General features: G+C 44.5%; 1 protein-coding gene across 1 annotated transcript in view; it reads left to right on the forward strand.

Annotated features, from left to right (window-relative positions):
- The window catches only part of ACE2 (angiotensin converting enzyme 2), a 45,654-nt gene extending 21,313 nt beyond the window's left edge, over nt 1-24,341 (forward strand). Inside the window, exons 8-18 of the mRNA XM_069945878.1 lie at nt 4,544-4,713; nt 5,981-6,204; nt 7,120-7,264; nt 7,552-7,650; nt 8,373-8,495; nt 8,573-8,751; nt 9,998-10,056; nt 17,015-17,115; nt 17,964-18,080; nt 22,439-22,633; nt 23,765-24,341. Coding sequence (XP_069801979.1) covers nt 4,544-4,713; nt 5,981-6,204; nt 7,120-7,264; nt 7,552-7,650; nt 8,373-8,495; nt 8,573-8,751; nt 9,998-10,056; nt 17,015-17,115; nt 17,964-18,080; nt 22,439-22,633; nt 23,765-23,939 — 1,587 coding nt within the window. The 3' untranslated portion in view covers nt 23,940-24,341. The remainder of the gene's footprint in view (nt 1-4,543; nt 4,714-5,980; nt 6,205-7,119; nt 7,265-7,551; nt 7,651-8,372; nt 8,496-8,572; nt 8,752-9,997; nt 10,057-17,014; nt 17,116-17,963; nt 18,081-22,438; nt 22,634-23,764) is intronic.
- Nucleotides 24,342-26,201: the final 1,860 nt, after the last annotated feature.

Below are 26,201 nucleotides of genomic sequence, written 5' to 3' on the forward strand. Positions count from 1 at the left end.
GGAGGCTGCTGTAAATTGATCTGTACAGCACTGCAGCGTCATGTGACACCAGTAGATAGAGGAGACAATAGCAGCTCCCTGTGGAATGACCTCTTCACAGGTCACAGAGCACGCTCAGAAATGTTTTACATTCATCTCAAGGGGACAGAGTCTGTCTATTGCAGTCTATGTCCATGAGTCTTGCTGTAAAGCATGTCACTAAATGCTGTTAAAATCAACTCGGGCAAGATGGCAGCCCCCATAACAATGTACAAAAAAATGACACATTTAAAAATTACAGTCAGAAAATAAAAACAGAATAAAGAATAAAAGAACACGTTTAAAGTGTAACTGTCATTTCAGGGCCATTTTTTTAAAAACATTAAATATCAACAGTTCAAGCGATTTTAAGAAACTCTGTAATAGGTTTTATAAACCAAAAGAGTTTCCTTCTGGACTGAAAAAGCAATCTCCCAGCCTCCCCCCTGACTTCAGAAGAAGCAGGATTTCTGTGTCCATTATGTGGCTATGGAGAGGGGAGGGGCTGTTAGGAGTGACTGAGCACGGAGCAGTCCTGCACAGCACAACACCCTGCAATCTTCTCTCAGTAAGTTCATAGATAAGCACTGACCTTTCTGACCCCAGAATCCTGCGTTTTATGTGCCCAGAGAGTCTACAAACAGCTGACCTTCATGTCACCTCTTCCTGCTCCCTCATCTCCCTCGGCCCCTCCCCCCTCCCTAAGGATAGAATGGAGAAAGCAGAACCCGTCTTCACTGGCTTCTCTGTAATGAAGACGTGTTTGCCTGATAATGCACAGATAAGAAGTCAGGGGGGGAGGCTGGGAGATTGCTTCTTGAGTACAGAAGAAGGCTTTTTTGGCTGATAAAACCTATTACAGAGTTTCTTAAAATCGCTTATACTACTGATTTCTGCAATAAAAAAAAATATGACAGTTACGCTTTAAGTATCTGAAAATTTAGGTGACACATTCCCTTTAAAGCCTTATTATAACTCCTTGTTCTATTAGGGATTAAAAAGGTGCCGACTTTTTCACATGGATTTTTTTTGTTGGATTCTGTACTTTTTTTTTAATTTTTTTTTGCATGATCCACTACTGAAAGGAGAAAACACCCCCTAGTAAAGAGCACTGAATAGAGTACTACATGATGCCACAATAAGTCCCTGCAACTCTACAGTGAGAAGCCTCAAAGGAGGAATTTTGTTTTTAAGATTTGTGCATTTTCTTAATCCCTGGAAACCTCATAAACGTGTTAATGATCCAATATGTACATTCACATCAAAGGGGTTTTAAAAATGTATAGAACACGCTCAGACCAATATCAGAGCCAGTGCGGATCCCGGTCACTTTATTATTAGGAGATTGGCAATTTGTCAGTATACTGCAATGCATAATTATTGCAGTATACTACACAAGCGCATAGTGAAGTCCCCCTTAAAGAGACTCTGTCAGTAGGTTTATGGCGTCCTATCTCAGGATAGCATAAAGTAGTGACAGAGAAGTTAAACAGAATGATGTATCACTCACATTGTTCTGTGCAGCTGATCCAGAGATCTCCTCCTGGATCTCATCTCCATTATGTACATGAGCTCAGTAATCTTGGATATTCATGAGAAGCAGAAAACTCCGCCCACCAGCTGCTGATTGGCAGTTATCTATCCATGCTGTATATAGGCAGTCACCTGTCAAGCAGCTGGAGGGCGGGGGGGGGGGAGGGGTGTGGCAAGAATCCTATTCTCCTGCATATTAGGAGAACGGCTGAACAGAATGATGTAATACACCAATCTGTTCAGCATTTCTGTCACTAGTTTATGCTTCCCTCATTTAAGGCAACATAAACCTAGTGACAGATTCCCTTTAACCCCTTAACGACATCGGGCGTAAATTTACGCCCTCGCAGCCTGGTACTTAACGCACCAGGGCGTAAATTTACGCCCGATGTTTCCCCGCTCGCTGTGTGTTCACACACAGCAGTCGGAGAAGATGGCCTGCTATAATGTATAGCAGGCCATCTCTGCTTGTCGGCACGGGGGGTGATTAACCCCCCAACCCCCCACCCCGATCGCTGCTATCGCTGGTTTCAGGGTGACCCGGAAAGCAATGGCGATTGGTGCTGACAGGGACAGCACCAATCACCATTAGTGTCCCCAACAAAGATGGCGCCCCCACGATCACCGTGATAGGCCGGCCAGTACCGGCCGGCCCATCACGGCGATCTAACAGTTAAAAAGTGTCCGGCCGGGTTCTGCACCCCTGAGGGGTGCAGAACAGGTGTGTGTGGTGCAGGTGTACCATACTCACCTGATCCTGGCCTCCGGAACGAAGATTCGCGGTCCCGCGCGTCCTCTTCTCCTCGTCGCCGCCACTTCCGGGTTCGTTCGGTCTTCGTCGGGAATCTTCGGCTCTTCGGGCTTTTCCGTCGCCCCCATCTTCGCCCATCTCCGCCAGCTCCATTCTACTGCCCCCTAGCGGCTGATCAGTGTATATTATACACTGATCATTTGCTTTGGGGTAAAAAGTTTTTTTTTTTCCAAATTTTTTTTTTCTTTTTATTCGCCCTAACGCCGCTGAGTGCTGATCAGCATCGCAAGTAAGTGCGCCGCTGATCAGCAACTCCTCCTTTTTGGCGTAGGGGCGTTTTTTCCCCCTATATCCTACCGCCACTGTCTGCTGATAAGTGCCGCACATAAGTGCGGCATTTATCAGCAGCTTCTTTTTTGGCGTAGGTATACTTTTTCTTACTGTCAAAAAAAACGTAAAAAAACACTACATTACACCACACTACACAAAATAAAGTTTTACACTACACCAGAACACATTTACATACCCCATATACTAGTCCCGGTATAAAGATGGCCCCCAGGGTGTTTTCGGCGTCGGACGCATAAGTTATTATTGCCTCCGACACCGAAACAGCCAGTGAGAATGAATGGGGGGATCCTTCTTTCCTCCATTCATCCTCATCCTCATCATCCAATGACGTGTCTGGGGGTAGCGTAGCCTCCAAAATCCAAAATGGCGCTCCTTCCCTTCGGAGGCTTGCCCTGCGCCCACATGGCGCTTTATGTCCACATGTGGGGTATTTCTGTACTCTGGAGAAACTGCGCTACACGCTTTGTGTTTTTTTTTTTCCTTTTATCCCATTGTAAAAATGAAAAATTGAAGGCTAGAACAACGTTATAGTGTAAAAAATACATTTTTCTTTTTTCACGCCACATTGTTCTGAAAATCTGTTACATTCCTTGAGGGGTGTAGTTTTCTAAATGGTGTCCCTTTAGGGGTGTTTTTATTATGTTTTGGAACCCCAGAGCCGCTGCCAACCTGAAGTGGTCAAAAACAGTCAAAAATGACCAAATATAACGGAGGCGTTGAAATTCACTAGGTGCTCCTTTATGTCTGAGGCTTGTGGTTGCGTCAAACAATGCAATAGGGCCACATATGGGGTATTTCTATAAACTGCAGAAACGGGGCAATCAATATTGGGGTGCATTTCTCTAATAGTAGGTTTATACTTATGAAAAATATTGGATTACAATAAAATCTCTGCACAGAAAATTAAAATTTTCAAATTTCTTGCACACTTAGCTTTTATTTCTTTGACTCTCCTAAAGGGTTAAAAAAAACTTTTTGGATGTGCTTTAGCAGAGTTTGGGGGGTGCAGTTTCTGAAATGGGGTGCTTTGTGAGGGTTAACATGCAGTCCCCTCAAATACACTTTAAACCTGAACAGGTGCCTAAAAATATCTGATTTTGAAATTTTACGGAAAATTTGGAAAATTGCTGCTAATGTTTTAAGCTTTCTATTGTCTAAAAAAATTGAAAAATAGTTTAATAAATGCCGCCAACATAAATTAGACAAGTTGCTAATGCTATTTAATATATAATTTATGTGGCATAACCATTTTCTGTATAAGCAGAAAAGTTTCAAAGTTGGAAAAATGCATCAAGTTATACAACTTTGTAATGTATGTTATGTCTGTGAATGGCCCCCTTCCCGTGTCCCACCACCCCCACCCGTGTACCCAGAAGTGTGGTGCGCTATACATACCTGTCACGTGTCGACTCGTCTCCGATCTTCAGTCCGCGATGTTGTCTTCGGACAGCCGGGCCGAATCCCTCTGAGCGTCCTGAGTGCCGGCCGCCCTTTTCAGCGTCATCAGATGCTCAGCCGCGATTGGCTGAGCACAGTTATGCTCAGCCAATCGCGGCTGAGCATCCGATGACGCGGCAGAGGGCGGCCGGCATTTAGGACGGACGGAGGGATTCAGCAGAAGACGACATCGCTGACTGAAGATCGGAGACGAGTCGGCACGTGACAGGTATGTATAGCGCACCACACACTTCCGAGTACACGGGTGGGGGTGGTGGGACACAGGGAAGGGGGCCATTCACAGACATAACATTCATTACAAAGTTGTATAACTTTGTAATGTGTGTTATTCTGTGAATAATTGTTTACCTCCGCACTACCCCTTTAAGGCCATTTCAGGCTCTGTCCTTAAGGGGTTAATTCATGGCTTATATACTGTTTTCTGAATTTCAGGGATGGACTGTGGAGAGAATGTTTAAAGAGGCAGAGAAATTTTTCATGTCCGTTAACCTGTTTCCTCTAAACCAAAACTTCTGGTCTAATTCTATGCTTGAGGAACCCGGTGATGGAAGGAAAGTAGTCTGCCACCCCACAGCCTGGGATTTGGGAATGGATGATTTCAGGTATCAAAAAAGGATATATTTTTTTTAAAGAAACTACTGAAACAAATGTTGAATAGCTGTTTTGATATAATAAAAATTCCCATAGATTGATTGTAAGTATTGGAACCTTTCTCTTAATGGGGTACTCCAATGAATCCCACCCCCCAATCAACTGTGTTCAGAAAGTTATATAGATCTGTAATTTACTTCTATTTAAAAATCTCTATTTTTCCAGTACTTATCAGCTGCTGTGTGTCCTGCAGGAAGTGATGTATTCTTTCCAGTGTGACACAGTGTTCTGCTGCCACCTCTGTCCATGTCAGGATCTGTCCAGAGCAGGAGAGATTTGTTACTGCTCTGGACAGTTCCTGCCATGGACAGAGGTGGCAGCAGAGAACACTGTGTCATGCTGAAAAGAAAACACCACTTCCTGCAGGACATACAGCAGCTGATAAGTACTGGAAGACTGGAAATTTTTAAATAACAGTAAATTACATATCTATAAAACTTTATGAAACCAGTTAATTTCATTCCTATTGAGCAACGGAAAGAACTGAGTACGCCGGAAGAGTGATGTACTTGGCTCTTTCCATAGGCTCCATAGGAATGAATAGAGCCGCGGGTCACATGCCGTACCCATGTCTCTATTCATTACACAGAAGCCGGGGTCAGATACGGAGACCGATTCTGGGGTAAAGAGGTCAGCCCCCGCCATCTTCTGCTTTTCCCCTATTCTGTGAAAAGTAGTTTTTTTTCCTGGAATACCTCTTTAAAGAAGTCCAGCGGAAATTTTTTTATTGAAGTATTGTATTGCCCCCCAAATCCCCAATATACACTTATTATGGGAAATGCTTATATATTGCTTTTTTACATGCACTTATTACTGCATCAAGGCTTCACTTCCTGGATAATATGGTGATGTCACTTCCTGGATAACATGGTGACATCACCATTTTATCCAGGAAGTGAAATCACCATGTTATCCAGGAAGTGACGTCACCATGTTATCCAGGAAGTGACGTCACCATTTTATCCAGGAAGTGACATCACCATGTTATCCAGGAAGTGAAGCCTTGATGCAGTAGTAAGTGCAGGGAAAAAAAGCACTTTATAAGCATTTCCCGTAATAAGTGTATATTGGGGATTTGTATAACTTTTGGGGGGCAATACAATACTTTAATAAAAATTTTAGCCGGACTTCTCCTTTAAATATTCCTGATCTTTCACTACTGGAGTGCTGCTATGTCAATGAATACTTATCCTAATATTATCCCCGCTTTTCCCACAGAATAAAGATGTGCTCTAAAGTAAACATGGAAGACTTTCTGACTGTTCACCACGAGCTGGGACACATCCAGTACGACATGGCCTACCACCCTCTCCCCATGCTGCTAAGAGATGGCGCCAATGAAGGTTTCCATGAAGCTGTGGGAGAAATCATGTCTCTATCTGCAGCCACGCCTAAACACTTACACTCTCTGCAGCTGCTTCCGTCACTTCAAGAGGATAATGGTAACGTACTTTTATCCACCATTTACACATCTGCACTGAACTAGCTGCCTGAGCGGGGAGAGAAGCGGACAGGCACATGCTGCTCTCCCCACTCCGTGTCTATGAGACTACGATCATCCCATACACACTCAAAGCATGTTCACACAACTATATTTTCATAAAAGTATGGCTGTTGTTGCCGGTTGCCGTGATTATTACAAAAATATTCGTTACCTTGCAGTCTATGGAATCCCGGACGGAGCGTGTACACATAGGGGGAGATTTATCAAACATGGTGTAAAGTGAAACTGGCTCAGTCGCCCCTAGCAACCAATCAGATTCCACCTTTCATTCCTCACAGACTCTTTGGAAAATAAAAGGTGGAATCTAATTGGTTGCTAGGGGCAACTAAGACAATTCTACTTTACACTGTGTTTGATGAATTTTCCCCATAGTATACACTCCGGCCAGGATCTCTAGTGGCACCACAAACAACTGGCATGTCAGTTTTCTGTGGCCGCTAGTCATTGAATAGCGGCCACAGAGAACCCTGTCAGTGGACACAGTGGAGCGAGCAGCTCCTCTGCGGCCTTTGTGGTGCTAGAGATCATCCGGCTGGTACTGCAGTATCAGCCGGGATGATCTTTAGTGAGACCGGCCATTCTGTGACCAGGCCGGGTCACGGAACGTCCGGTCTCTTACGAGGTCTGAACATAGCCTCAATTTGGTACCTTGGTACATTGACTTAATGCTGGAGAGAACATGCTAAGCGTGGACTTCTCCTGACTTCTCATGATCGTTGTCTAAACACTCATCTAAAACATTTTATATAGAGTATTCCTATAACATATCAAATTTTTTATTAAAATGACAGTATTTAATTAAAATAACATAAAGAATTCTAAAAGAATAATCCATCTATGGTATCATTGGCAGAGAATGATATAAACTTCCTGCTCAGACAAGCCCTCACTATCGTCGGCACATTACCCTTCACATACATGCTGGAGCAATGGAGATGGCGGGTATTCAGAGGCGACATCCCAAGGGATCAGTGGATGAAGACCTGGTGGGAAATGAAGTAAGCAATATTGTGCTAGAGCGATAACGCCGGCCAGATAAGGTCCCCTGTACGTCACATTGGGAAGGCCGTCCTTGACGTCCAGCTTTTTATATAACAAAAAAAGGAGGATTAAAGGGGTACTCCGGTCTGGGGGTATTTTTAAGCTAAGGGGGGAATGGGTGGTTAAGGATAGCGGAGGTCACTTACCTCCCCGGTTCCCAGTTCCGTGCTTACAGCCTGTAATCTGTTACAAACAATGTACTATTTTATGCATTTGTTATAGTTATTTGATCTGTTTCCTCTAGGCGCGATCTGGTTGGTGTGGTGGAGCCTGTTCCTCATGACGAATCATACTGTGACCCTGCAGCGCTCTTCCATGTGGCCAATGATTATTCTTTCATCAGGTATATAGGGGATAACTGTTTGGTTTGGCATAAATGGGGTGTATTGCCATCTGTATATTTGTGGTATAGGATGTATACAGGTCAGGGCTCAACCAAACTGCAGGAGTAGTGGTGGTGGTGACTGCGAGTGCACTACTAGTCCCAGGTGGCCCTGAGACTACAATAGAGTAGCAATAAGTAAAATATAGTTTCATTGCATGTGTCCTGCAGCAATATATACACTGAATACTATCAGATAGCGGGACAATACCTCTATACATCTCTTTAACTGCCTCTGTAAAATGGTGGACATTCATCAAGAGATTTGCGTCTATCTTTAGGTAAATAATTAGATTTTTCGCCCATTTTTGGTCTAAGTTCTATTTATGAACCCGTATTTAATGAGCGAATATTTTTTAAATGCAACTTTTTTAAAAACCTGCCTGTTTTAAGTATTCACCCCAAAATTAGCGCCTAATTTATCATTTCTGACTTTTATTTAAAAAGTCGCACAAGCTGGTGCAGGCTTACGTCTGGTAAGTACCAGGGGATTTTATTTGCACAATTTTTGAATATTCTGAGAATATTCTATTCACAAATTTAAAAAAAGTTTGTTGAATTACTCCTATTCAGCTGGGTAAAAAAAAACAGACGAATACTGTGTAGAAAAATCACGTTTTAGAGTCAGATGCAAGCAGCGGTGACATTTTACATTGGAGTCTTTTCCTGTTCTTGTCCTTTAGATATTACACACGGACCATTTACCAGTTCCAGTTCCAGGACGCTCTGTGTAAAGCTGCTGGTCATACTGGTCCACTTCACTCTTGTGACATCACTAACTCGACAGCCGCCGGAGATAAATTACGGTAGGTGACATAAACACCTTTTGTTTATGGGTCTTATGTTTTTTTTTCCCTATATTCACATGTAATGTTTCCCACAGGGCCATGTTGGAATCGGGAAACTCAAAGCCTTGGACTGAAGCTCTGGAAAGCATAACAGGGGGAACCAAGATGGATGCCCAGCCCCTGCTAAACTACTTTAATGTGCTGTATAGATGGCTACAAGACAATAACAAAGCCAATAATAGACGCGTTGGCTGGAACACAGCCTGGGACCCATGTAATTTCATTACATTTACTAGAGATATCTATTCCACTTTACAGCTGTGAAAGTGACAGATTTTATTGCTTATGACGACTTTAGTAGCAATCCTTTTTCACGTCCTATCTTTCTTATTATTATTACTAGAGATGAGCAAAAGGAAAAGCCGAACCCAGGTTCGTTTACAAAAAATTCGGTTTGCCACCGAACCAAACTTTTTGCTAAGTTTGGAACAAGTTAGGCAAATTAGTTTTTTTTACCTTAACGGATCCCCTGCCCCTGTGATTCAAGCTCCATTGATTCTAATGGAGTCGCAGAGGGGAGAACGCCATACTGGGGGTGAACTTGCCCCCAGTGCCCTGTGCCGCTGCTAGAGAAAAGACTGGTGCCATGCACGGGAACCCGGGTGGTGGTTAAAAATAAAGGACCATCCCCGGGCCTGTGCTGATCCGTTAAGGCTAGGTTCACACTGCGTTTTTGCAATCCGTTTTTTTTTTTTATCCGTTTTTTTGGAAGTCAATGGAAGAACGGATCAAAATGGATGCACACAAATGCATCCGTTTTTTCATCAGTTTTTTGCAAAAAACGGATAAAAAAAACAGATTGCAAGAACGCAGTGTGAACCTAGCCTAAGGTTAAAAAAAAGCAATGTAACTGATGGTACATTTGCTCCTAGATATGGGTCCCACTTTTGGGACACGAATCCATATTCAGATCAGGGGCTCCCTAGCTCAGTTGCAGCCTATGGAGGTGGTCGGGAGGCTGAAAAACCGTTGAATCCGATGAGTTGTGCAATTTGCCAAACTCCTATTGATTTTAATGGGAAGTGCACAAATGGTCTAGCCCATGAGCTCTACTGTTTATATAACTCCCAGAAGTATGCAAGCAGCAGAGCTCGCAGTGGTACGCCTTGTGCGCTACTCCTATTAATGTCAGTGGGAGTTATTGTATAATTCACCAGATTTGGAAGATCCAAAAATAGGTGGAGGTCCAGGACCCACATCTAGGGGACACATAGCAAACCCTGTGGATATGCCATAAGTTTCCCAGATAAGTAAAGCCTACCATGCCTCTATTTGCATGCTCATGGTTTGCAAGGCAACGATTCTAGAAACAACCATGCCATACAGAGGCACCATACAGTGTCATATACTGTAGTATGCCTAGGACTCTGTACTATAGCAATGTAGCCACTCAAAGTATCTCCACATGACTACCATTTGCTATCACTAAAATTCTCTTTCTCTACTTTTATTTTTTTTAGACACAGACAAATCAATCAAAGTGAGGATAAGTCTCAAAGCCGGACTAGGAGATAATGCGGTAAAAACACGATCTATTTTTTAGGTTTCAACGTACAATCTACCATACAGGTTACGTGTGCCATTACAATGCAGCTCCATTCACTTCAATGGAACTAATGCAAACCGGGGACAGGAGAGGTGCTGTTTCTGGAAGAAAGCCGCAATGGTTTTCTAAATCTGGCCAATCGCTTTAAGTTAGAATTAAAATTACATAGATACAATCATCGCACTATAGATACTGTGCTATAAAGTATCCTGCCTAGTAGACCAAACATCGATAGAACGAAGAGGCCAAAAGCTGGAAGATTAGAATGCCATGTAGTGAAATGACAATGGAAATCTACTCACTAGTTTGTACCCAAATCCATAACCAAAGCCATATATTCCCACGTCACACTAGCGTTCAGTGATCACTGTTGTTTCACCAAACTTTGTCAGTAGTGCAAACGAATTTAATAAACCCTGTAATATATTTTATTAGAGAAAAAAAGCCTTTTTCTCCTGTTATCAGGCTTCTTTTCTGCTGCCCCAGTCAAATACTTTGAAAAACTGTCCATTTTGTGTTATAAGCTCGATGCTGCTGCTTCTGAGGGTGTACGATAATGATAAAGAGAAATAGGATCCCCTTTCTCTATGTGCAGTGTATGGGAGCCATTGTAGAGGTTAGGCTGTAGAGGCTGGTGGAAAAGGCCATATACTAGTCCAGGGCCGCCATCAGGAATTTTGGGGCCCCATACAACCAAAGTGTCTAGGCCCCCCACATTAATAATAAAAAAAAAAATTGTGTGTTCGCCCCACGCCTTGCTAGGAGGTATAATTTGGTTCAGATCAATTCTAGAGAACTGGCTCATATTCCCCATTTTCCCCAGTGGCTTAAAATGTAACCTCTGTTATACAGTTATAAAATTGTAGAAACTAAATGTGAACAAGGTGCAATTTAAATGTCACCATGCAGACACTTACTTGTATAGCTGCCTCTTGTGCTCTGTATGCAGTGCGTTATATTCACCCCTGCAACGTACAATTTATAGCGTGTCTACAAGCCCAGCAGGGCTCATTATGATGGAGACTAAAACTTATACAAGAGTGGGGTAGGGGTTCCCCTGTATTCAGAATGCTGTTGAGTACTAGGCAATGCCCCGTTTGGGGTTATTGAATTTCGAGGGTCTGGGGGGCTGTTTGATTTGTATATGTTCACCAATATTCCCCCCCCCCCCCCCCCCCCCCCCCCCGGTATGCTCACTAACATAGAATATGTTGAAAAGGCTAATATAATGAGGCTGTTCCATGTTAGTGAGCATATACAAATCACCCCCCCCCCCCAAGGCAGACTAGTTTAGCTCACCCAAGCCAGTGATAGCGAATACATGGCGGTGAGAACGCTTTCTAGGAGATCCTGTTTGTGCAGCAGAGGTGTCTTTATCCTGCTCTGCATAGACCCTCGAAATTCAATAATCCCAGACGGGGCATTGCCTAGCACTCAACAGCATTCTGAATACAGGGGAACCCCTACCCCACTCTTGTATAAGTTTTAGTCTCCATCATAATGAGCCCCGCTGGGCTTGTAGACACGCTATAAATTGTACGTTGCAGGGGTGAATATAATGCACTGCATACAGAGCACAAGAGAAGGCTATACAAGTAAGTGTCTATTTGAATTGCACCTTGTTCACATTTAGGTTCTACAATTTTATAACTGTATAACAGAGGTTACATTTTAAGCCACTGGGGAAAATGGGATATATGAGCCAGTTCGCTAGAATTGATCTCACACACAGACACCAGCACACATGTATACAGACACCAGCACACATGTATACACACATACAGACACCAGCACACATGTATACAGACACCAGCACACATGTATACAGACACCAGCACACATGTATACACACATACAGACACCAGCACACATGTATACACACATACAGAAACCAGCACACCAGGGCACGATGAAGTTTGAACTTCTGCAACCTGGAGAAATCACCTGCAGTCCTATGTAACACCACATAACACAGTGGTATCTCTGAGTACAGATAATGTAGTAGATTTTACCTGCAGTCCTATGTAACACCACAGATAACACAGTGATATCTCTGAGTATAGATCATGTAGTAGATGTCACCTGCAGTCCTATGTAACAGCACAGATAACACAGTGATATCTCTGAGTACAGATAATGTAAATGTCACCTGCAGTCCTATGTAACACCACAGATAACACAGTGATATCTCTGAGTACAGATAATGTAGTAGCTGTCACCTCGGGGCGCCCCTACTAAATGATGTTCTACAAAATAAGAAAAGTGTCATACAGGGACTCACAGGTGACGTCTTCTTTGATCTGAGGAGTCACTTTCCCTTTTCCTCTCCATCCGGCCCAGACCTCCATGATGATTCCTTCCAGATATGTTTCATCTTTTCAGAACCTGCGAGACAAACAATTTAGGCTCCGCACATTTCTAGCAGCTTCCTTCCCTTTCTCCCTCCTGTAGGCTCCCATAGTAACTGCGCTGTTTGGTGTTATGTGCAGTAAAGCGAGTAGGAATGTGGGATGCCCCCTGTATGTAGGATTCCCTGCTGTGCCCCCATGAGCTAATAATGCCCCTAGAGGTGGCCCCTATGAACTAATAATGCCCCCAGAGGTACCCCCATGAGCTAATAATGCCCCCAGAGGTGCCCCCATGAACTAATAATGCCCCCAGAGGTGGCCCCCATGAACTAATAATGCCCCTAGAGGTACCCCCATACACTCATAATGCCCCCAGAGATGCCCCCATGAGTTAATAATGCCCCAGAGGTGCCCCCATGAGCTAAAAATGCCCCCAGAGGTGCCCCCATATACTAATAATGCCCCCAGAGGTACCCTTATGAACTAATAATGCCCCCAGAGATGCCCCCATATACTAATAATGCCCCCAGAGGTGCCCCCATGAACTAATAATGCCCCAGAGGTGCCCCCATATACTAATAATGCCCCCAGAGGTGCCCCCATGAACTAATAATGCCCCCAGAGGTGCCCCCATACACTAATAATGCCCCCAGAGGTGCCCCCATATACTAATAATGCCCCCAGAGGTGCCCCCATATACTAATAATGCCCCCAGAGGTGCCCCCATATACTAATAATGCCCCCAGAGGTGCCCCCATGAACTAATAATGCCCCCAGAGGTGCCCCCATGAGAAAATAATGCCCCCCAGAGGTGCCCCCATATACTAATAATGCCCCCAGAGGTGCCCTTATGAACTAATAATGCCCCCAGAGGTGCCCCCATATACTAATAATGCCCACAGAGGTGCCCCCATGAACTAATAATGCCCACAGAGGTGCCCCCAGAGGTGCCCCCATATACTAATAATGCCCCCAGAGGTGCCCCCATATACTAATAATGCCCCCAGAGGTGCCCCCATGAACTAATAATGCCCCCAGAGGTGCCCCCATGAGATAATAATGCCCCCAGAGGTGCCCCCATATACTAATAATGCCCCCAGAAGTGCCCCCATACACTAATAATGCCCCCAGAGGTGCCCCCATAACTAATAATGCCCCCGGAGGTGCCCCCATGAGATAATAATGCCCCCAGAGGTGCCCCCATATACTAATAATGCCCCCAGAGGTGCCCCCATACACTAATAATGCCCCCAGAGGTGCCCCCATATACTAATAATGCCCCCAGAGGTGCCCCCATATACTAATAATGCCCCCAGAGGTGCCCCCATATACTAATAATGCCCCCAGAGGTGCCCCCATACATTAATAATGCCCCCAGAGGTGCCCAATACACTAATAATGCCCCCAGAGGTGCCCCCATATACTAATAATGCCCCCAGAGGTGCCCCCATATACTAATAATGCCCCCAGAGGTGCCCCCATATACTAATAATGCCCCCAGAGGTGCCCCCATACACTAATAATGCCCCCAGAGGTGCCCCCATACACTAATAATGCTCCCAGAGGTGCCCCCATACACTAATAATGCCCCCAGAGGTGCCCCCATATACTAATAATGCCCCCAGAGGTGCCCCCATATGCTAATAATGCCCCCAGAGGTGCCCCCATATACTAATAATGCCCCCAGAGGTGCCCCCATACACTAATAATGCCCCCAGAGGTGCCCCCATATACTAATAATGCCCCCAGAGGTGCCCCCATACACTAATAATGCCCCCAGATGTGCCCCCATACACTAATAATGCCCCCAGAGGTGCCCCCATACACTAATAATGCCCCCAGAGGTGCCCCCATATACTAATAATGCCCCCAGAGGTGCCTCCATACACTAATAATGCCCCCAGAGGTGCCCCCATACACTAATAATGCCCCCAGAGGTGCCCCCATAACTAATAATGCCCCCAGAGGTGCCCCCATACACTAATAATGCCCCCAGAGGTGCCCCCATACACTAATAATGCCCCCAGAGGTGCCCCCATACACTAATAATGCCCCCCAGAGGTGCCCCCATATACTAATAATGCCCCCAGAGGTGCCCCCATATGCTAATAATGCCCCCAGAGGTGCCCCCATACACTAATAATGCCCCCAGAGGTGCCCCCATATACTAATAATGCCCCCAGAGGTGCCCCCATACACTAATAATGCCCCCAGAGGTGCCCCCATATACTAATAATGCCCCCAGAGGTGCCCCCATACACTAATAATGCCCCCAGAGGTGCCCCCATATACTAATAATGCCCCCAGAGGTGCCCCCATACACTAATAATGCCCCCAGAGGTGCCCCCATATACTAATAATGCCCCCAGAGGTGCCCCCATACACTAATAATGCCCCCAGAGGTGCCCCCATATACTAATAATGCCCCCAGAGGTGCCCCCATACACTAATAATGCCCCCAGAGGTGCCCCCATATGCTAATAATGCCCCCAGAGGTGCCCCCATATACTAATAATGCCCCCAGAGGTGCCCCCATACACTAATAATGCCCCCAGAGGTGCCCCCATATACTAATAATGCCCCCAGAGGTGCCCCCATACACTAATAATGCCCCCAGAGGTGCCCCCATATGCTAATAATGCCCCCAGAGGTGCCCCCATATACTAATAATGCCCCCAGAGGTGCCCCTAAAAAAACAAACATCCTACTCACCTAATCCGCGCTGTGCAGGCAGCAGCTCTCCTCCTCCTCTTCGGGCTCCATCTTGCGAGCCGCAGGGACGGGACTTCTGGCAGGCGTGATGACGTCACATGATCACGCCTGCCGGAGAGGTCACGTCCCGGCCTCCCATAGGCTGCTGGTATGAAGTGTCGGCAGCCTATGGGAGAGAATACAGGAGGAGGACGCTGACAGGTCCTTCTCCTGTATTCTGATCGCTTCAATGTTCCGCCCGCTCACTGTGCTCACTGTGCGGGCGGAACATGGAAGTGATCAGTGCATCCCGAGAAGATGCTCAAAAACAGACGGCAAGGGGGGCCGTGCGGGCCCCCCCCCCCCATGTCTCTTAGGGTCCGGGCCCCATACGGCAGTACCAGTTGTACTGCCCTATCGGCGGCCCTGTACTAGTCCAGCAATAGTGCTATTCCTCATGTTAGCACATGAAAAACTGATAAAAGATCAAATTACATGCCGACAATACGGGTCTGTGAACAAGGGAGAATGAAGGAGCTTCAGAGTGAGACAGAGATAGACAGAGACATGTAGAGATGCTAATGAAAGCTTGAGTAAACCTTTAATGCTGGGTTAAAAGCTTACACTGCTCATTACTGCTCTATATTGGTGCATATTATGAGTGTTTGCTATTTTGATATAGAGGAGCAGGGTTTCTTTTCCTGTGTGTGTAAAGTGTATGGGAGACATCATAGCAGCTAGACTCCAGCCACTATCTTGGAGATTAATGACATTTACAGAGGGGAAAACCGGTGAAAAATGCCATATACAAGCTATAAAATAGTATTACTACTCATATATACACTCATAACATCTTATCCTAAAAAGTTACCTGAAAGTACAAGCTTCAACTATTCTGGTAAATCAAAGATATAGAATTATTATATCACGTCATACAGCCATAGGCCTTTCTTCTATTACCCTAAACATAAAGAGGCTATGCAGAAAAAGCCAATGTACCATCAGGTACATCGCTGTGCTTTTTTTTTTACCTTAATGGATCGGCGCCGCTCTGGGGATGCTGGTGGCATGGTCCTTTTTTTAAATTGCTTCCTGGTTCCCACTCCCAATGCTGGTGTTTTCGGGAGAAACACCCCCCCACGTGTGGAGATATCTTCTCCCCTCTGTGATGTGGCTCCTTTCATTCTAATGGAGCCGCGTCTCAGAGGGGAGGGGGGGTTTCGTCACGCTGATGGCCGTTGGGCATGCCCCCAGTGCTTCGGTGGTCCCGAAAAGACTGATGCCGAGCACAACAAAACAGGAGGCAATTAAAAAAAAAAAAGAGCATAACACTGGCATGCCCGTGCCAGCCCCGATCCATTGAGGTAAAAAAAAAAACCTGTGATGTACCTGATGGTACATTAGCTTTAAAGACATGGCTGCTTTCTACCAAAATGATTAATGTTTAGCCTCATTCACCTTAATATAGAGGGGCTGCCATACCAGACATGACTTATGGACAGAACCACTGTTATTTCTGGAAATGAGCAGCTGTGTTTTATATTCAAGCCCACATAACCCTTTAATAAATTAAATTTATAGTTTGTCAAATATGTAGGGTCAGCCCAGGGTGTGTTTATCTACTGCTTCTAATGTGTTCAGCAATTCTATGGAATGACCCACTAATGTCCTTCCAGTGTGAATAACTGGCTGGTTAATGGGGGTGCTTCTGGACCCCATTGCGGGCCCCACTAACTAATTAATGTACTATTAATGTGTCATTAATAATATTGCATATTCTTTCAGGGAAAGAGGGGCACCCGGGCTTAGGTGCAGCTGCAACCTCTGAACCACCTACATCTATGCTAAAAATGTTCTATTCTAACTGTTACTCTCTACTTTTGTCTTGACAGTACACATGGGACAGCAGTGAGCTACAACTGTTCAAGTCAACAATTGCATACGCCATGTCAAAATACTTTGAGAATGAGAAGAAAGATCCTATACAGTTTTCGTAAGTATTGCGTTATATCTTGTACATACCAATAGTATGGGACCCAAAGTGAAAGTGTCAATACTTTAAAGTGAATGTACCACAAAGGCTATTTACATTATTTTTCAATACCACCTGGTGGGTGCCAACATGGAGATCCCGGTTTCTTCATATGCAAATCGGGCCGCTCTATGCACTGGAGGTAGGCCCGGGCGCCAGTAGTGTACCGATATTCCCCTCCCCTCGGTTACATAGCCAGAATTGATAATGAAGGAGAATTGTCACCAAGGAGAGGAGATATCAGTACAATACTGGCGCCTGGGCCTGCCTCCAGTGCATAGAGCGGCCTGGTTTGCATATGAAGAAACCAGCTCAGATGACAGGAACCAGGCTGTGATTAGAAAAATGAATCTCCGCCCTGACGCTGCTTTCCTTCTCACCCTTTCCTCATAATCCAATGTCAGAATGGGGCCCGGTTACGGTCTGTATACACCTGAATACATCGCTACACCTGAAGTTCCCATGCTTATAACACTATCCTGCAGTTCCACTGAAATGAACTAAAGCTGGGTTTACGCTTGGATGAAAAAAACGAATGAAAAAACAGATGCATTTGTGGGCATCCGTTTTGATCTGTTTTTCCATTGACTTCCAATATAAAAAAAAGGATCAAAACCCATTTGTTTTTTTTTTACCGTAGACAAAAACGTGGTCGACCACATTTTTGTGTTCAGTATCTTAAATGGCTGTGGTGGCATCAATAATAACATTATATTAGGGAAAGAACTCTTTGGCTGTATGAAGAAATTAAAATTATCACCATGTATTTGCTATACGACCTAATCCTTAATTTTCTTCTTTTTCTATAGAGATGATGATGTCCATATTTTCAATGAAACCAAAAGAATATCCTTCTATTTCTACGTCACAATGCCGAAGGATATTGGAAATATTGTTCCCATATCTGATGTGGAAAAAGCCATTCGGTAAGAGATATTTGTGACTCCCTTAGACTTTAAACAAAGGGCCACACATGTCCACGGCCACCTCTTCCTTGCTGGATCAATGAACAGCGCAGGTCTGTTCCTGAGCATTTGCCCAGCGTGAAGCACCGGAGGCGAGCCCGCCGGCCCCCATAGTGACCATCTCCCCTCCCCTCTGTGACGAAGCTCCATTAGAATCAATGGAGCCACGTCACAGAGGGGAAGGGATATCGTCACACTTGAAGTCGGTGGGCTCACCTCCAGTGCTTCATGCCGGGCCAGTGCTCGGAAAGAGACTGGCAACATGCACAGGAAATGGGTGGCAGTTCAAAAAAAGGACTGCTAACCCAGCATCTCCACGCTGGCACAGATCCATTCATTTAAAAAACCCAAAGCAATGTACCTAATAGTAAATTTGTTTTAAATTGCTCCTGTCAGTACCTTTTTTACCCTAAATCTGGGGATATAACTCTTATTTTATTCTGTTGCTCCAATGCTGATATATAAACTTTACAAGTTTTCTGAAAATTAGGATTTAAAGCCCACTGGGTGTTCCCCTGGGCTACAAAAGCCCAGCAACAGTCAGTCTCTTCTCTAAAGACTATAGACTAAAGCCTGTCCTTGATGCCTGGCCAATCCTGCTAATTCTCACACAAGTGTGTTGAAAGTTATGGGAGGCACACCCAATATGACGTAATATTTTGCTGCCGGCCCGAAACTACGATCTGCACTTGCGCCTTGCCAGCACAGACTGTCACTAGAGACAGGCGAGATAAGGAGGAAGAGGAACGCACACACAGGGAGCATCCTGCCAGTTGCCTCTAGTAATAATCTGGCCACATGGTGTAAGCACCAATCATAGTTCGTGGCCATCAACAAAATATTACACTGTGTCCCTCCTATAATGCATTTGTGTATGAGTACAAGGTTAGTCTAGGAAGTACAGGCGTCGAACTGTCAATCTAAGTAGAGTAGATTTACTTGCAGGAATAGGGATGTCATTTAGGAGAGAAGGGACCTCCTGAAACCCACGGATATCCCAAGGGGGCTGTATCTCCTAAATTGTATAAAGCCTATACAGAGCAACTGATTGAAGTAAGCGTTATATCTCCTAGTTCACAGCAGGAAGCTTTATGGTACATTTGTAGTATACCAGAGCGTAATCCCTGTGGCTGGGCTGAGGATGGCACCTGTCCACAAGTGTTTTACTGTATATTCTAGGAATTAATATGTCTTATATTAAACTGTTATGTGTATTTCTCTGTACCAGTGTAACTGGCAGGCAGAGAATGGGTTACATGCTTTTCACTGCACACCACACAACAGCGACACCTACTGTCCTTAGTGGGAACTGCTCTAGGTAGTGTGGTAAGCTTAGAAAGTGCTAGAGGGTGGGCGGAGTATGCAAATAGGCCCCCTATAGAAGGTTGGCAGTCGCAGTGTTTAGCTGAGACAAGTGACTAGCTGCTGAGGGAACAACATCACCTCAGGAGAGACCATCGCCACAGAGTAAAAGCTGCTAAGGGGAACAATAACAGAGCAGCCAAAGAAAACAGCTGGAGGTGAGAGGAAAAGAGAGACTTTAAAAGACAGTTTGTCAGGTGCCCCCTCAGGAAAGGGCCAGCACACTTACAGTCAGTGGGAATCCTAAAGACCGACACCCTAAGTGGACGGACTTGGCTGTAAAAGGGAGCAGAGTTAACGTAGGCCTCGGCACCCATCTTCCTGAATTCGGGGGGTAAGATTTACTAGGACCCCTGGATACCTCTAGGACCTGAAAGTTGTGGCCTACGGCCCGTCCCAGTAACCTAAGCAGGAAGCTCCCTAGCTGACAGGGAGGGAAAGACAGACGCAAGCACCATTGGTGAAGAGGTCCACAGGATCACAGTGCCCACCAGCATCCCACACGTACTGACAGACCAGGATCTGAGGCAGATCATCTCTCCACACACCACCAGACTCTCCAGAAGCGCAGTAACTCAAAGCAGCCAGTATTCACCGCTGTATGCCAAAAGACTGTATAACACCTGCAAGTCTATCAGTAAAGGAGTTATTGTGGCACTGCCTCCCTCCTTGTCTCCCTGTTGTCCTGGTTATCTGCACCACACCACCATCAAGGGCCATTGTACCGGACAGCAGTATTTGGGGTTGGCCCCGGGGGAACTACAGGTCCACACCATTGACCACCTTACACACAGGTGCAGCCCCCCTACAGGAACCTCTGCAGTAGCCCACAGAAGAGAGAGAGAGAAGCCAGGGAAGCTCCAGTGGGTCCCCCTGTACCTGCAGAAGCCCTCGTGCCCACCTATGATCGTGACAGCTATTCTGCAGGTATAGCACACCCGCACTATGCAGCCCTCGGTGCGTCCCCTCACTGAGGAGCTCAGCGCCACAGAGACTACTACCACCATCATCCTCTCCTCATTCCCCTCACTCTCTTCCAAGTACCCGGCTCGCTGCACATTTACTTTACAATGGTCAGCAATAAGATTCAGACAGGTTCCCAGGGTGGTCTAGGCTCCAAGCCATGTGCCTCATGTGCCCTCTCCATAATCCAGTCAGGGTCTGCGTTAAAGAAAATTCTAACAATATCTTGGTGTATTGTAGGTATTAGAAGCTATGGAATACGTTTTTGATTGTGACAATTGTAACATCAAACAGAACTCAAACCATTATTTTAATGTTGACACAGCGCTATTGGATTTACAACCTTCGTACTGTATATCTGGTTGAAATATGATACCAGACAGGGGCTATAGACAGTAAAAAATATATTTTTGGATGATCACCAAGCCTTCCATCCAAACTCACTTCCCTCTAGATTTCTTACTGGGCTATGAGGCTTGATTCACACCATCTTTTGGGTCTCCCGTAATGGTTTTCTGCCATGCATACAGTAATGTACAAGTATCTGGCTAAACACCTTAAATATTTCGAGATAATCAGTCGTAGTTTTTGCAATCTGAACATTTCCCACAGGATAGGGGACAAGTTATTTTTGTCTCAGAACACCCCTTTTTGACATGTAACAAAGACAGCTCAAAAGTTTTGATCTGTCCAGGTCTGAGTGTTCAGACCCATACCGATCGTCAGAACGAGCGGAGGGCGGACCGCACTAAGCGCGTCCACTCCCCGCTCTGTGTCAGCATAATAAGTCAGGCTCCATAGACATACATTATGAGTAGAGATGAGCGAACCGGGTTCGGGTTCGAGTCCATCCGAACCCAAAATTTCGGCATTTGATTAGCTGGGGCTGCTGAACTTGGATAAAGCTCTAAGGTTGTCTGGATAACATGGATACAGCCAATGACTATATCCATGTTTTCCACATAGCCTTAGGGCTTTATCCAACTTCAGCAGCCACCGCTAATCAAATGCCAAAAGTTCGGTTCGCTCATCTCTAATTATGAGCCTAACTGATCATGTGACACAGAGACCGGAGAGGACTGCACTTGGCGTGGTCTTGTCCAGGCTCATTCTCCCGATCGGTACAGGTCTGAATACTTATGCTAAGTTTACACGGAGCGATAATTGGCCCGATCGTACGATTAACGATTTCGAAGTAACGATTTTTTTTTTATAACGATCAGCGTCTAGATGGAACGATATATCGTACAGAAAATTCGTTTTGCGATTGCTTAAGCCTATCTCAGACATAGGTAAAATCAGTGAACGACTGTTTACACGGAACGATCGGCGAATTTTTTGCGAACGACGACCGACGATTTAAGAACATGTTAAAAGATCAAAATGAACGATTTATCGATCGTTCACCACGTTTACACTTACGATTATCGTTCGAATTCGATCGTTATCGCGAAAATTCGCCTGATAATCGCTCCGTGTAAACTTAGCATTAGACCTAGACCAATCAAAATTTTTCACACATTTAAAGTCTATAAAATGTCAAAAGTTTTCTATGATGACAGTGACACTCTAAAGTCTATGGCTGCACCACGGGAATGCTCCCGGAAATTTTTTGCACAGTATTTCAATGTATACCTGTGGTAGAGCCCCAAAGGTCTTCCTCACATACAGTACAGTAGGTGATCACCAATCTTTGACCAAATCATTGACCATTCTTCATGCAAGAAGAGCCAGTACCTTTTAACTTTAGCCGTTTGTATTACCAAAAAAAATAAAAATAAATTATTGTTGAATTTATAGTTTGCATCATAAACTACCTTCTTTATGGTGCGTTCACACCTACAGGATCTGCAGCTGATTTTCTGCAGCAGATTTCATTTAAATAACTGAACACAGCATAAAATCTGCTGCAGATCTGCTGCAGATCCTGTAGGTGTGAACGCACCCTTATCTATTATTTTATTTAAAGCAATAACAATTTACTTTATGAACAGGTACTCTAAAGAACGAATCAATAGTGCATTCCTACTGAATGAAAACTCTTTGGAATTTTTGGGTATTCCACCAACATTAACGGCCCCAGCGGAAGGGTCTATCACAGTGTGGATAGTCGTGTGCGGAGTAGTGGCCGGGTTGCTAGTTATTGCGCTGGTTGTTTTACTTGTGCTCGGCCAAAGGGACAAGAAAAGGTAAGTTGATATTTTATAATTATATACAATTTTATTATTATTATTATTATTGGTAGTATATATTGTTTACATTAGAAAAAGTTTACGCAATTCTAATATCCTCTTTGACAATTTATTCTACAATATTTACCTTAAAGTGTCACTGGCGTTTGTAAAAACTTTTGACATGTCATAGAGACATGTCAAAAGTTTGGATCAGTCCGGATCTGAGTGTTCAGACCCGGATCGGGAGAACGAGCGGGGAGAGGACCGTGCTGCAAAACTTTGCCCTCATTTACACCTCTTGGTGTGATATTGTCTGGCAGCAGAGGTTTGTGTCAGGGTGCCAAATGAATAACACCCACCTAATGGAGTTGTACAAGGTGAAAGGCACAACTCTATTGTGGGCAAATCGATTCTGACACTGCAGCAATTCCCAGGGGGACACCATACATGCGGAGAGAAGCATGCGGAGTTGTGAACCGTATAGGATCACTGGACCATACGAACCTCCAGGAGTAGGATCAGTGTAGGTTCAGGTAGGATCAGTGCTGGTGTGTAGATAGATAGTATCCAGAGTGTTCCCGGAGAGAGGAGAGGCACAATATAGTGAAACTTCAAACTGTTTAATTGCAAAGCTTTTTGGCCCGTTAAATTGCGGACAGGCCTTTATCAAGCATGGCTATGCTATCTATCTACGCACTATGTATCTACACACCAGCGCTGATCCTAGCTGTGGGGGTTTGTATGGTCCAGTGATCCTATACGGTTCACATCTCTGCATGCTCATTTGCCCTTGGAATGGGCAAATTGAGCAGAGTGTGCATGCTCAGCCACCTCTCCATTCATATCTGTGGGACTTTGGAGCATAGCCGAGTTCAGCACAGAGTCTTTGGGTGCCGCCTTACAGGAACCAGGGACTCTGCTCATTGGTTAGTTTAATTAAGCCCACAGCTCTACAACATGTATGGCCCATGGTTATCTTTGGGCTGCAGGCTAGTTGAACTTTACCGATGCACATCCAAAATCAACAGGCAGGTTGCCACACAGCATCTTTTGCAGAATCTACTATTTTAGGGACATACTTATCATACATATAATCTTCAGTCGACACTTGTATCACAAAACTGAAATATTTATTTTTCCTGAAAGGAAAAGAAAAGCTGATAGAGAAAAACAGCTCCAGGCTAAAGATGAAAAGGCTTCAGACTTTTTGGTTGAAAAGACGGCTGAGTCTGGTGATGGTTTTCCAGTTGCAGCCTATGAAACCGTGGGAGAACAGAATCCGGTTTTTGAAGACGGAGATGAACCTCATACTGCATTCTAAGCTGTTTTGATTCTTGGAGACATTAAACCTTTCTCAGACAAACACCTGTCATCCTCATCCTTACCTGTAATGGCCAGCCATGATGGAGCATCTTATGGTGATGCACTCTGGGAAAGAGGACTCACTGGAGAGAACATTGACAGAAAAATGAGCATTGACTTAGCAGGCTGCCAGGACTGAGACTCTTAGGCCAACTCAGCCCAAGGATAGCCTTTAGGGATGGCTCTTACAGGACTGCACCTATACAATCTCATGTGTTGTGTGCACAGTTTATCAATTCATGTAAGATTTATTGTTTACCTGTACATATAAAGATGAAATTCTGGGGCACAACATAATTTAATTACAAATGTAATATGAGTAGTATTCATGAATTCAAATAAAAACAGCAATTGATGTTTATGATTTTTTGTTGTTGTTGTTGTTGTAGTAAAGATTGTACACAATGGCCCAGATTTACTAATGTGTCTCTCAATGTGTTTTCTCTACATTTATTATGATTTTTAGACACTTTTCCACCACTTTCAGACACTTTTCTGCCTGGTACAAAAAAGGGGTGGGGTTTAGGCAACAAATGGGGTGTGGTCTATTTTGCACCCAAAAAATGCAACTCAATCTGGCTGAAAATTCTGGTGGCCGGGAAACCCATTTAGAGGAGTGGGGAATCTCTTTATATTGAGAGGACTCCCTGCTCTGAACAGTGGTACCCCAGCACCTCGATAACTATCGGCTGAACAATAGTTCAGCCAACAGTTATCTCCCACAGTTTTGTTTGGATACTGAGCAAAGTTTGAGTACTGAACAAAACTTTGGGGGAAATCGTGGTTCAAGGAAAAAATTCAAACACCGAGGTGTTCGAGAACGGAGATACCGCTGTACAGTATGTATATCCCTGCTGTCAGTTTTCCTTTAAACTACAGCATGGGGCCCATTGAAATTGAGCATTGAATAGTCTCTGTTTTGACTACTATGGGGCGGCTTGTCAACTCTTTGCTTTTGCAATGAATGCATCTAAATAAGTATTCATTTAAATACGCATACAGGCTTTCTATTACAACCCGCTGTATGTGAGGTATACAAACAGGCAATTACATGCTGCAAATTACAACTAATAGTTGGGTATCTAAGAGCTGCATAGACAGTAACCAGTTATTAAAAAAAATACAGTATATTCTCATTCCACTGTTTTTCCCATTCACTTTAATCTCTGTGGTGCACCCCCGCTATAAATGCAGACCACACAATATCTATGTGTACAATGTTACTGTCGGTTACTGTTTTTGGACAGCCAGATAAGAGTCATGCATATTCAAGCGCTTTCAATTGACACATTGGGGAGAATCTAATAAGACCGCTGTAACATAAAGCCCCGCCTCCCATGCATTTTGCCAAAGTAGGGGTATGCAGGCATCAGTGTTGGAGCTTGGGAGGTAAGCGCATGCTATTTTTTTACCCAACCCCTCCCCTGCAGTTTTGAAAAAAGTGTCCACGTCCAGAACTCACCTATAAAACAAACTAAATTTTTCCAGGTAAGGCTACTAGCAGAGCCTGAAAGACTTGCTAAAACATTGCCTTACCATGTGTTCTGTAAAAACTTTAGCTGTTGAAACTAAGGTCCCTATTACATGGGCCGGTTCAGGCCGATACTGCCCATTATTGCTCCGTGTAATAGAGAGAACGATCAGTAGATGAAACGATCATCTTCTGATCGTTTCTATAGGTCCAGACCTAAAATCATAAGGTGTTGGGCGTGCATCACTATGTGTAATAGCCACGTGTACTAGCGGTGTTGACGGCTGATGATTGTAGTATAAAATAATAGTAGTATAAAATAAAAAAAAGTATTAAAGGAGAAGTCCAGCAAAATTTTTTATTAAAGTATTGTATTGCCCCCCAAAAGTTATACAAATCCCCAATATACACTTATTACGGGAAATGCTTATAAAGTGCTTTTTTTCCCTGCACTTACTACTGCATCAAGGCTTCACTTCCTGGATAACATGGTGATGTCACTTCCTGGATAATATGGTGATGTCACTTCCTGGATAACATGGTGCTATCACCTCCTGGATAACATGGTGATGTCACTTCCTGGATAACATGGTGATGTCACTTCCTGGATAAAATGGTGATGTCACTTCCTGGATAACATGGTGATGTCACTTCCTGGATAACATGGTGATGTCACTTCCTGGATAAAATGGTGATGTCACAACCCGACTCCCAGAGCTGTGTGGGCTGTGGCTGCTGGAGAGGATGATG

The sequence above is a fragment of the Dendropsophus ebraccatus genome, chromosome 11, assembly GCF_027789765.1.
Source record: "Dendropsophus ebraccatus isolate aDenEbr1 chromosome 11, aDenEbr1.pat, whole genome shotgun sequence".
In the NCBI taxonomy this organism is placed as follows: domain Eukaryota; kingdom Metazoa; phylum Chordata; class Amphibia; order Anura; family Hylidae; genus Dendropsophus; species Dendropsophus ebraccatus.